General features: G+C 43.3%; 1 protein-coding gene across 1 annotated transcript; it reads right to left on the minus strand.

The window, feature by feature from the left end:
* Positions 1-4,506: 4,506 nt before the first annotated feature.
* Positions 4,507-10,065, minus strand: LOC116948595 (uncharacterized). Its single transcript, XM_032965413.2, has 4 exons — positions 9,981-10,065; positions 5,670-6,277; positions 5,339-5,501; positions 4,507-5,133 (listed from the first exon to the last, which is right to left on the minus strand). Exons 2-4 carry the CDS (start codon positions 6,203-6,205, stop codon positions 4,714-4,716), a joined length of 1,119 nt encoding a protein of 372 aa, XP_032821304.2. The 5' UTR covers positions 6,206-6,277; positions 9,981-10,065; the 3' UTR covers positions 4,507-4,713.
* Between the last annotated feature and the right edge of the window lie 2,253 nt (positions 10,066-12,318).

The following is a 12,318-nucleotide window of genomic DNA, read 5'->3' on the forward strand; positions in this document are numbered from 1 at the left end:
CCCACAGGTCATTAATCTGCATCTTGGCGGAGATTCAGTCCAGGTGGGTGAAGTACTCTGGGTTCCTCTAATTTGTCTCAACACTTATTCACGGAGTTTAAAGTTTCAAGGTTATTTTGTTTAACCGGATGAGAAACTCAAGATACCAGGATTGAGTCTCATCCCTGAGAGTGACCCAGACCACCAAAAATACAAAGGTAAAACAAAGAGAGTTCAGCGATGAAGCAAATATAAATCAGGACGAAAAACAATTGCGTCTTCTGATAAATCCAAAATATTGCGCGCGAACATAAATCAATGTTAATATATTTCCTGCCGCATAAGTTGGCTCTGGTATATTTTTTTCAGACTGATCATAGTACAATTACAAATAAGTTGCATTAACTTTACACATATGACTGATACTCATTTAGAAACAGAAAAGGATATGTCATACATGAGCCAAATATATATAATTCCGTTTTTTATGTGGGTGCCAGTGCCTCTGAATCTAACATAAACTGCACATTACAATTGGTGAAAATTTTTTTTATATTGTGACCTTCAACTGCTATACCATGGCCTTTTCACAGCCCGATGCACATTTTCCAATGCTGCCAACAGGTGACCCGTCAGTTCCAAGCAGAACACAGCTCGCACTTGCATAGCAGCCACCACAGTGGTGCATGGCTCTCCACTCACACAGTTTCTCAAGTCGCCACTAGCTTCCTCCAGTGCAGCGCCCTGCCACCTTCCAGGTAACCTCTCACTGCGCCTCAGGCAGCCTCTCTTCTGTCCCACATCTCTCCACGAGTGGCTCCTCACCAAGCCTCGAAACTTCTGCCCGATCCAAAGGTGGCACGCTTGGATTACGTTGCTCGGCTAACCAGCGCTTCCACAAAGCTCCAAGTTATCGCTTCTTCTCGGGTAGATCCCATGGCAGATTTTCTCCATTGGTGAGCGGCACCGCTAACTACTTACAGGGATGGGTGCTGGTCTGCTATCGCTGTGCCCAATCAATTAAATCCTCAAAACGGCCTCAGCTACAGACTCTGCAAATGAAACAGGTCGTTGATCAGCAACGCCTGTATTTCTCAGCCAAATAGCAGAGAGGACACTTGCTGTGCCCAACTCTTATTGTCAAATGGTATAAAAATGTGTTGGTTTCTGAAAAAAATCCGTATACTGTGGTTAAATTAACAGTTCGCCACAGATCCTGGGATGTCATAGAACTACCGAGCTAACATTAAAATCGTCGCTGAAACGCAATATTGTTTCTAAAACACTTTTTTTCCCCTGCAAATATTGTAGTTCTTGGCAGACACCATTGCTTTGCTGCAAAAACTGGTTTGCTATGAGCATGTGAAAGGTTTGCCTTGCAGTATTTACCATTGTGCGAAGGTGGTATGTGACTCATTGTGTCTCACATCCCAAAAACTTGGCATAAGTCTTCAAGATCCTCCGTGGACTCATCCCTGTTGACCCTCCCCTTCTCATCTCACAGCTCGTTTCCACTCTCCACCGGTACAACCAAAGATTAATGTGGAAGCCCTCAGCCAATCTTCATTCAATGGGGTATCGCTCAAGCTCTTCTGCTGCCTCAAAATTTGGAATGACCTTTCGCCAGCCATCCGTGCTTTTTGGATGCCCTGCCCATGTGAAAAGTCCAGGATTAAGATGTATTTTGTTTTCCTCTGGCTATGAATGACTGTCTATTAAAATAATACATGGCCACTGCAACTCAGTATAATTGTGAGATGCAATCACATTTAGGGAGTACGTACAGTAAATCAACTTTGTATTGGATACATTCCTTTTGTCTATTGCCATTGATAATAATTTAATGACTTTATCATCAGCAGGTCTGAGATCTTTCATATCGTCTCAGTTTATGTTTATACCTTATGAAATCTAATTTGCATAAATCATTGACTAACGTCAGTGAAATCTGATGAAAGCACCTCTGTCGAAATCCCCTTCAAATGTGAACTGTGTTACTCCATGCAATCTGCATAGCTATTCCAATTTGTTTAAATAATTTGTTTAACGGTCTTCCAAATATATTTTATTATAATTATTTAGTCCTTGAGTTTGCGAGGGGTTGAGTGACTGCATCAATGGGCCACAGTTTTTTCCCTGTGGTTTGAACATAAATCCTTAAACATTGCCTCAAAAGCTTTTCCAATAACTCCCCTTTACCTTTTCGGTTTTGAAATAAAGCAACTTTGTTCACCATGGCAACGCACGGCACGACTATTTATCCCTCTTCGAATATATTTTACAGTTTCGATTGAAAGCTTTCGTGACTGCAGGGATTCATATTCTTGGATCTTTCGGTAAAGTCACGTTTAAGTGAAATAATAAAAATAAAACATAAAATTCTCACGACGTTTCGGCCACAACACAAGCAGCCGTCCTCAGGTGAAGAACAGAGCTGTCGGAAGCTAAGCTTAGCAGTGTTCATTAGGACGCTGTCTTTCCGACAGCTCTGTTCTTCACCTGAGGACGGCTGCTTGTGTTGTGGCCGAAACGTCGTGAGAATTTTATGTTTTATTTTTATCATTTTATTATTTCCCTTTTACGTGACTTTACCGAAAGATCCAAGAATATTTTACAGTTGTTGTCAACAGCTACTTTAGGTTTTGAAGTATTTTTGATCTCAAACATCAAAGTCCAAGAAAGATATATAGGTTTTGATAGATACATATTTTTTGCCTATCGATTTACGTTCAACGTTTAGGAAAATGTAAGTGGGCCTTTTAACAACTTGTACTTTAAGTGATTTTAGCATGATCTTTAGCAGCTAGCAAATGATAAAAGATTTCTCTCCAAATGCGTAATTTTTCAACTGAATCCCTTTTTTCTGTAAAATCTGCGCAGTGGAATCTCTCAGGGATAATTGCTCGATAGGTAAGTCGAAGCGTGGTGGGAATTTGCTCTTTGATAACGGAGGAAGGGCACAGGCACAGCAAGACACAGGGCCTCTCTATGAGGTATTTGCAAAGCTTCATTCTTACATGATCGGCAATAAAATCTGGAGTCAGTATGATCAAAACTGCATCGAAGTTATTCACTATTTCTTCCATGATGTCTAGGAAAAGTGTGCCAGCAGGCTGGTCATCGAGGGTCTCGCACTCGACCTGCCCTACCTCTTTGGCCAAGCGCTGAATGTGCACAGCCAGCTGCGAGTCAGCCTTTGAATTGTTTGCATGAAATATGAATACATCTTGTGAATTCCCTTGCGGCTTTGTAGGATTTCTGAGTAGGCATTCATAAGTGTCCCGTAAGCCAATGAGTGAGAGTGTGTCCGGATTCCGCTCGGCTGCCCCAAAGCATATTTCAACTTGGAGCGCTGGATCAATCATCTCATCCGAACCTTCTGTGTGTTGTAGGATGGCCAGGTACATGCGAGCTAACTCGTATTGCTTTTCTGCAGCCAAGTTCTTGATGAGGCCGGACAGAGTATCTGGATTATCTGGGCTCTCTTTGTCTGCTTCCCACAGTAAACTGAGAGCCTCTTGGTGCCGCCCCACGAGCTGGCAAAGTTCCGATTGACTGCGAAGCTGCTCTGGTTTCGGGATCTGGGGCTCCATCATATCACGCATTAAGCACTGAAACGCTACCTTCACTGGAACTTTGGCCTTGGCCGCGTGCTCAATAGCCATTCGGAAGTAATCCTGGCTCTTTTCCTTCTCACCTCGATTTTTCATGGCAAACCCCCACTTTTCATATGTCAGGGCATAACTGAAATTACCGATGTAATTATGTTGTTGCAATGACTTAATGAAGCATTCGTCTGCTTCCTCATGTTTACCAAGTGATGTGTAAATGTCGGCCAGAGTCACGAAGAGTGGATTACCACTCTCACTTGATAATTCAACAGCATCTTTAATGCACTTTATTGCCATTTCCAAATATTCTATTATCATCGGATCATCAGTATTTGCATATACATTAAAGTAGAAATTCTGTGAATTCATTCCTGATGCCTCTCTCTGAATGACAAAAGGAGTCTCCCCTTGACTCGGTTTAGTTTTAGATGCTGCATTCTCCTTTGCAATAGTGGCACACCTCTCTCTGTATTGCCCATATTGTTCTTGGCTACTCTTTCTCCTGAACTGATCTGGAAGAGCACGGTACGTTGCGCTTCCATTGCCCTGTGTGGTCGAGGTTTTATATCCAGATGCACCATAATTGGGAGTGACGCATCCTTCCCGTTCTCTTCTTGTGTCATTCCGATCGTATCTCGGCTGACTTTGGCTCCTCCATTCCCTGGAATTTGCTAAATTGAAAACAAAAATCAGCATTGGGAAATTTGTCAAATGTTCACGATTTATTGTAAAGCCATTTCTTGCAGTATCGTTTCATGACGTTAACATTCACAAGCATTATTCTTAGTTTTTTCGGTAAAGTCACGTTGAATATATATATATTTTGTTATTTTGTTGTTTCTCTTCAACGTGACTTTACCGAAAAAACTAAGAATATGAATTACTGCAGTCACGAAAGCTTTAAATCAAAATTCACAAGCATTGTTATTTTTCCCCATTGCGAACGTTAAAATGAGTAACAATTTCAATAATTGCTTCGTCTGTCGCCAAATATATAGTGTGTCCTTTGCCACATGCAAAATATATTTTCAAGAATAGTTCACCAAGTGGCAAGTGCTGGCATGCAAACCCTGATTAATATACAAATTGTAATGTGGTAAAAATATGAAACTAGTGGAAATTATTAAAACAAGTTCAAACACAATGTGGCTGCTACGTCATAGGTGCTGCTACCCCACAACTTGTAAATTCTATTTGAAGACATTTGATATGCAAAAAATATGAAACTTCCTTTGCTATGTTGCCAAAAGGCCTCACTCTTCTTACCTGTCTTATAGGCATTCCATGCGAGGCTTCTGTAGGTCAAGCCCAGGTGGTGGAGGTTAAATGCTGTTGGGTAAAATGAGTGTGCCTTCCACAGCAGTTCCAGGGCCTTCAAAAAATCACGTCTGTGTCTCTGGTGTTTGCCGGCCCTCTCCAGCACCCAGTAGTCCGAGGAGCCCCACTCACATGCCAGTTCGAAGCACTGTGACGTAGTAATCGTCTCATCTGTCACGTCAATGACCCTGTCCATGTCATAGTTGAGTAGTCTGTGCATGAATTCCTGAAAATTAGAAATGAATTCACTCTGATGGTCCGACATATACCTGAGCTTTTCCAAAATGATGCGATATCAATCCATTAATGTAAAAAATACTGTTATTATATAAATTACGTTGCTATATACACATTTAAATATATTATTGTAATGACCACGATATTAAAGGTAATGCGATGCAGTGAATGCACAATGCAATGATGTGGTTTACCGTGAAATAGATTTTGGTCAACTCCCCCAAAACGATGTACGCTTTGGCTTTTAAGGCTCTTTTGGCTGTATTGATAACAAACAACAATGCTTGACGTCCTTTTACAAAGTGCTCATGAATGTTGAGATCTGGGAACTCTTTCACAATCTGCTTTGCCATAATCCTGCAAAAATAATTAAACAGTTATCTCTCTCATCAACACTGAAATGCTAAAAGTACTGTGTTCTATTTATTTAATATCAACCTGAAATTAATATCCACATAACGATCAACTTATTAATCTTTAATAATGAAAGAATGATACATTCTCATCGGGAAAACATAAACAAACCTGCTGCAATTTGAAGCAACGCTAAAATTCCAGGAGGCCATCTTGTCTGCAGAGCAGTGACCATGGCCCATCGTGATGGCCTGCGTGAACTTGGCGATGGCCTTCATGTAGGCAGTGGGGCCCATTCTTGAGTAGCAGTAGCCCTGCTCGGCCAGCGCTGTGACGATTGCCTCCTTGTTTTCGCTCTCCTCTTCCATGGCACACACTGCCTTCTCCGCCTCGGGGAACTTGAACTGGATCAGGAACATCTCGCACTGGTTGGCCAGGGCCGTGAGGCTGTGCGGCTCCTTGGCCAAGGCCTCCTCCACCAAGGGCTTGGCATCTTTATACTTGTTCCGACGGAGGTAGAAGTACGCTAGACTGTTGAGCAAATTCAAGTCGTTGCCAAATTCCTCGGCCAAGTTCGGGCATTCATGTTCACGCTTCAGCTTAGCAATGGCACTCTCCACTTGTATGACATCCACGGATACATCCAGGTTAAAGAGAGTTGGGAACTTCCTGCACCTCTCCCTGATCAATGCACGTTTCTTTTCCATTGGGCCGGTTTTGGAGTCACTATTCCCGAGTATCAGCTGAGTGGGTTTAGCGCATCAACTCACATAAAATAGCTGTAAGCAAACAAAATCCATCTGTTAAATGGTGACGTTGTCAACATGTAATGTATTGTAACTGGTCATATTTGTGACAGACACGTAAAAAAACATTTCAATTGTTGCCATTGTAGTTTAATAACGCTGGCTGCTGATGGAAAAGTGTTACTGACAGCAGAGGGAGTGCTGTCTATACGGGGGTGAGGGGATCTTAAAAGAAGCTCAGGAAGGGGTCCATCTGGAACCCCGGGAACCTGCTAGGAGGTTCCAAATAGGTTGGCGTGGCGAGGGCGGTGCGAGGCCACGCCGGGGAGGATAAAAGGGGGGCCCGGGGCGAGAGCTCGAGGCTGTTGCTGGAAGTGGATCCCCCCTCGCCGTGTCCCCACCTTCGTCGCCGCCGTCTCGACCACCCTGAGACGCAGCTAGCCAGTACAGCCTGCCGACTGTACTAGCTAGGCAGTGCCGTCAAAAGAGACGGATTGTGTCTAGCGTGTAAGCACGTAGAGTGTCTGCAGTTCCCTGACGTGTAGAAACACATTCCTGCGGAGGGAGTTGGTAAGAACGTTGGGTTGCTCGGTCAATGCCCAGGGTCAACGGCGACACCACGTGGTCTATTCCGCAAATATGCCCGACTGCGAGGGCGGGCACAAGCCGGCTTGAGTAGGTTAAACGTTGAGTTTTATAAGGGCACCACGGGGTGACCAGCCCCTCCCCACCCAGCCCAACCCCTCCCACCCCCCACCCAGCCCCACCCTCCCCTCTCCACCCAGCCCCTCCCCACCCTCCCCTCTCCACCCAGCCCCACCCCTCCCATGTTTGGATGCACGACGGACGGACGGACACAATAATCCCCTGTGGGCTGGTGGAACCAGGAGGTTCCTACCAGTATAAAGAAGGCGCCTTAACGAACCCTGTCTCCGAGTGAGTCACTGCACAATTATATATCAGTGACTGAAGACGCGTGTAACATGTGCATCTAGAAAGGTCCTGTTTATCTTTCATATGTGCGACAGTAAGATCGCTCACTGCCGTGGCAGTTGCAAATACAATCAAATCAAACTTTGCTTATATAGCACGTTTTGTGCAAAGAATGCAATAAAAATGTTTTACATGACTGAATAAAAGCGACTGAAAAAATGTAAACAAGAATGATACATTTAAAATGACGTAACAATAAACTAAAATCTTGATTTGAAGGCTTTCGTGACTGCAGGAATCCATACTCTTTGGTTCTTTCGGTAAAGTCACGTAGAAGGGAAAATAAAATAATAAATATATGAAACGATAAAATTCTCACGACGTTTCGACTGCAACACAAGGAATCATCATCAGGTGTGAAAACGACAGCAATAAAATTTGAAAAAAGTGGCGTTTTTTTTAACGTTAGCACCACGGATAGCGATATGGCAGTTGTTCAGATGGACGAGTCCATCTATGTTCGGAAAAGAGGAGGGGGGAGACGAAAATGATGGATGCGGTCTGAAAGCCACCGTAAACGTGAACAATCAATTAAGACCCAAAATGGTTTATCAAATCCTTCCAATGATCGTGAGAATTTTATTGTTTTATTTTTTATTATTTTATTTTTCCCTTCTACGTGACTTTACCGAAAGAACCAAGAATATGAATCCCTGCAGTCACGAAAGCATTAAATCAAAATTATTTCACGTTTTTATAACGTATGATGTATTGAAAAGAGTTTCAAATTTGAAGCCTATTTTAAGTAGGGCCCCCAAGTCCAAATACTCTAGACCAGTCACCACTGCAGTGAGAATTTTCTTTTATGTTTTCCTTCGTACAGTGAGGGAAAAAAGTATTTGATCCCCTGCTGATTTTGTACGTTTGCCTACTGACAAAGAAATGATCAGCCTATAATTTTAATGGTAGGTTTATTTGAACAGTGAGAGACAGAATAACAACAAAAATCCAGAAAAACGCATGTCAAAAATGTTATAAGTTGATTTGCATTTTAATGAGGGAAATAAGTATTTGACCCCCTCTAAATCAGAAAGATTTCTGGCTCCCAGGTGTCTTTTATACAGGTAACGAGCTGAGATTAGGAGCACACTCTTAAAGGGAGTGCTCCTAATCTCAGCTTGTTATCTGTATAAAAGACACCTGTCCACAGAAGCAATAAATCGATCAGATTCCAAACTCTCCACGATGGATAAGACCAAAGAGCTCTCCAAGGATGTCAGGGACAAGATTGTAGACCTACACAAGGCTGGAATGGGCTATAAGACCATTTCCAAGCAGCTTGGTGAGAAGGTGGCAACAGTTGGTGTGATTATTCGCAAATGGAAGAAACACAAAAGAACTGTCAATCTCCCTCGGCCTGGGGCTCCATGCAAGATCTCACCTCGTGGAGTTGCAATGATCATTAGAACGGTGAGGAATCAGCCCAAAACTACATCTTGTCAATGATCTCAAGGCAGCTGGGACCATAGTCACCAAGAAAACAATTGATAACACACTACGCCGTGAAGGACTGAAATCCTGCAGCGCCCGCAAGGTCCCCCTGCTCAAGAATGCACATATACATGCCCGTCTGAAGTTTGCCAATGAACATCTGAATGATTCAGAGGACAACTGGGTGAAAGTGTTGTGGTCAGATGAAACCAAAATGGAGCTCTTTGGCATCAACTCAACTCGCCGTGTTTGGAGGAGGAGGAATGCTGCCTATGACCCCAAGAACACCATCCCCACCATCAAACATGGAGGTGGAAACATTATGCTTTGGGGGGTGTTTTTCTGCTAAGGGGACAGTACAACTTCACCGCATCAAAGGGACGATGGACGGGGCCATGTACCGTCAAATCTTGGGTGAGAACCTCTTTCCCTCAGCCAGGGCATTGAAAATGGGTCGTGGATGGGTATTCCAGCATGACAATGACCCAAAACACACGGCCAAGGCAACAAAGGAGTGGCTCAAGAAGAAGCACATTAAGGTCCTGGAGTGGCCTAGCCAGTCTCCAGACCTTAATCCCGTAGAAAATCTGTGGAGGGAGCTGAAGGTTCGAGTTACCAAACGTCAGCCTGGAAACCTTAATGACTTGGAGAAGATCTGCAAAGAGGAGTGGGACAAAATCCCTCCTGAGATGTGTGCAAACCTGGTGGCCAACTACAAGAAACGCCTGACCTCTGTGATTGCCACCAAGGGTTTTGCCACCAAGTATAAGTCATGTTTTGCAAAGGGGTCAAATACTTATTTCCCTCATTAAAATGCCAATCAATTTATAACATTTTGACATGCGTTTTTCTGGATTTTTTGTTGTTGTTATTCTGTCTCTCACTGTTCAAATAAACCTACCATTAAAATTATAGACTGATCATTTCTTTGTCAGTGGGCAAACGTACAAAATCAGCAGGGGATCAAATACTTTTTTCCCTCACTGTACATTCTCAAATTCAGTGCTGATATTTTTTTTAAAGGACTTTTTCTTAATGGTAAAATAATATGCCTACTAGAATGAGCCAACTCTCAAATGCAGCCTTGATGTGCACCGTCAAATTAGTTGAAATACATTTGTAAGAACTCGGCCTGCTCTCCCGCAAACTGTCATCGCACATTTCAAAGCCTCATTCTCTTCATTGAACTTATAAGTTCGTGATAAAGATTCTTACTTCTATACAATCATCAATGTAAAGGTTCATCCAACTAAAAAATATCCAGCTAAAATGCTCTCAGATGCTCGACATGTAATTGTACCGTGTAACTCACGAATATGCCGTTGAGATGTCTTCCCCAAGCACCATGCTCATCAGCGCCTGATTACTACGAGCCGACCACACACCACATGAACGTGAATTCTTTAAAGGAGCCTGACCTCTTTATCTGGTCATGATGTACCTGCGTCATACAATATTCAAAAGAACCTTGACGCAAGGCTACTTACGTCATGAAACGTTTACATTCTGTAGTGAACAAAAGAACTGGTTTGACTACGTTGTTGGCCATATTTAGGTTATTGCAATAACAGCCATCGGAAAATCTGAGACGTTAACATTTTGTCCATTTACATATATGCCTTTGTTTTTCAATCCAATTTTACAGAAATATATTTTTATGTTGCCGTGAATAACTTTGGTAAAAGTGTGTCTCCCTGACTCCCAAGTAAGGCCCACTGAGCTATATAGCTCTTTTTCAGAAGCAACCTGACCACAATTGGTAGTTCAACGAAGTGGCTTACCACGTGGAAATGTATAGCAGCCGAATACTCTAAACGCGTGATTCTAAATGTGGAGGGAAAAATCCAAAGGACCTGGAAAATGTTCACACGACCACGAGGAGAACATGCAAACTCCAAATACAATATACAGACGTCAGGGTCGGGATCGAACCCACCTCCTCCTATATACCGGGCGAGGTAGTTAACATCGCTCTTAATCATACAGCAATCTTTTCTAAATCCAGCTTGCATATGGTGGTATAATGTCCGTGATGCAGTCATTTTAGTCTGTTGATGGTCGGCGATGCGGCAATCGACTCATCTCGACGAGCTGTACACGATGCAATATTCAAAGTTAAAATTTTCGATGACGGATTGCTTTTGTATGTTAATGTTCGGCGTTTCGACATCGTGGAGTGGCACTGATTTCGGATTGATTGGTACCCCAGTCACAAAGTTAAGTAACATCCCTGGGAAAAATACTGTCCCAGAAATAAAATATTTAATTGCCTCGCCCATTTTGTATAACTGTGGAACAAATATTTGTTTTTTTCCTGAGCAGTGTTATTTCCTAATTGTTTATGCCTCAAAAGTACAGAAAATGGCTATTATTTTGTGACCAGGACACAAAAGCAAAGTTAATAATCCACTCCATTAATAAAAGTTGAACAAATGTATTCATTTTTTCTTCCTGGGTAGTGTTATTTCCTAATTGCTTATGCCTCAAAAGTACAGAAAATGGCTATTATTCCCCACAAACTTTGCTTTTGTGACCAGGACACAAAAGCAAAGTTAATAATCCACTCCATTAATAATTATTTGGTACCCCGGGGTACCGACATGATGATCAAATATCCGCATAGTGCGGCCGTTATCTCCTCCCGCCCCCCATGTTACGCTTAACGTCACTCCTCTAAAATCACGATGACACTGCCACAATTTCTGGTTTCTTGACCGCAGGGCAACAGTCGCAGTAGGCGCAGGGTGTGTTCGTGCTGCCGAAAGCGCTTCCCGGCCGTCACGTGGGCAGCTGACGGCAGCCTCAGCTCGGAACGAGGAGCGGCAAACTCCTTTTTTGTTGTAAGATAAGCGTGATATGCTGGTGACAAATACCACCGCCCCCGACCCTTCCGATGTTTGAACGCCCACACACACACACAGCGCAATGGGGAGACGTTTTGTGAGTGCGCCATTTGTTTTGATGTACTGCACCGTGTACAGTCCCGCGATTCGAATGTTGGTCAAGTGGCTGCTGACCAGCACCAGGAGTCGGAGCCATTCCCTTTTCACCTTGGGGTGCGACAGGGATATCCTCTGGCTCCCACATTATTTAACATCATCTTTGACCACGTAGTTCGAGAAGTGTTCCATGCCTGTACCGAAGAAAATTTCCATCTGGTACTGATACAATGGGAGGGCTGAACGAGGTCCAAGGGCGGTTAGAACTTTTGGTCAACCATGTTACAAACCTGTCAACCCCTTGTCAGTGCCTCCCTTATTACAGACCACTTCAGATCTTACTGGTCACCCCGTGCCCTTATAAATCTCAACGTTCATCCTACAAAGTCCCATCACAAGGGAGAAGCACAAATAGACAAAACAATGTCGCCCGTATTAAAATGGCCATGCGCCTGGGTCTGTTCCGTGACCTCCTGTCAGCGAGCCTTCAACACTTCACGTTGACTCAAAGTGCACCTGGCCTGGCACAGGCGCCGTGGTGACATCACCGTCACTTGGCGGCGTATGGCGGGTATTGGTATTGGTTCTGTTTTCAGGAGAGGTTGAGACAGCATATGAATGATGATCAAGGTAAACAAGTACGAGGTACAGGTGTAGTGTCAACGATTCAGAGACAGAGTTTCTAGGAGGCACTTTCTTTATTAACAACTT

The sequence above is a fragment of the Petromyzon marinus genome, chromosome 34 (genome assembly GCF_048934315.1).
Source record: "Petromyzon marinus isolate PM22_M1 ecotype Great Lakes invasive population chromosome 34, UKy_Petmar_22M1.pri1.0, whole genome shotgun sequence".
NCBI lineage: Eukaryota > Metazoa > Chordata > Hyperoartia > Petromyzontiformes > Petromyzontidae > Petromyzon > Petromyzon marinus.

Bases quoted from the DNA above. Each gene is read 5' to 3' on its own strand.
- LOC116948595 (XM_032965413.2), bottom strand. From the start codon at position 6,205: ATGGAAAAGAAACGTGCATTGATCAGGGAGAGGTGCAGGAAGTTCCCA. The intron at 5,502-5,669 runs GTTTGTTTATGT...TTATTTTTGCAG, and splicing joins GTTGCTTCAAATTGCAGCAG to GATTATGGCAAAGCAGATTG. The intron at 5,134-5,338 runs GTAAACCACATC...TCTAATTTTCAG, and splicing joins TGACCAAAATCTATTTCACG to GAATTCATGCACAGACTACT.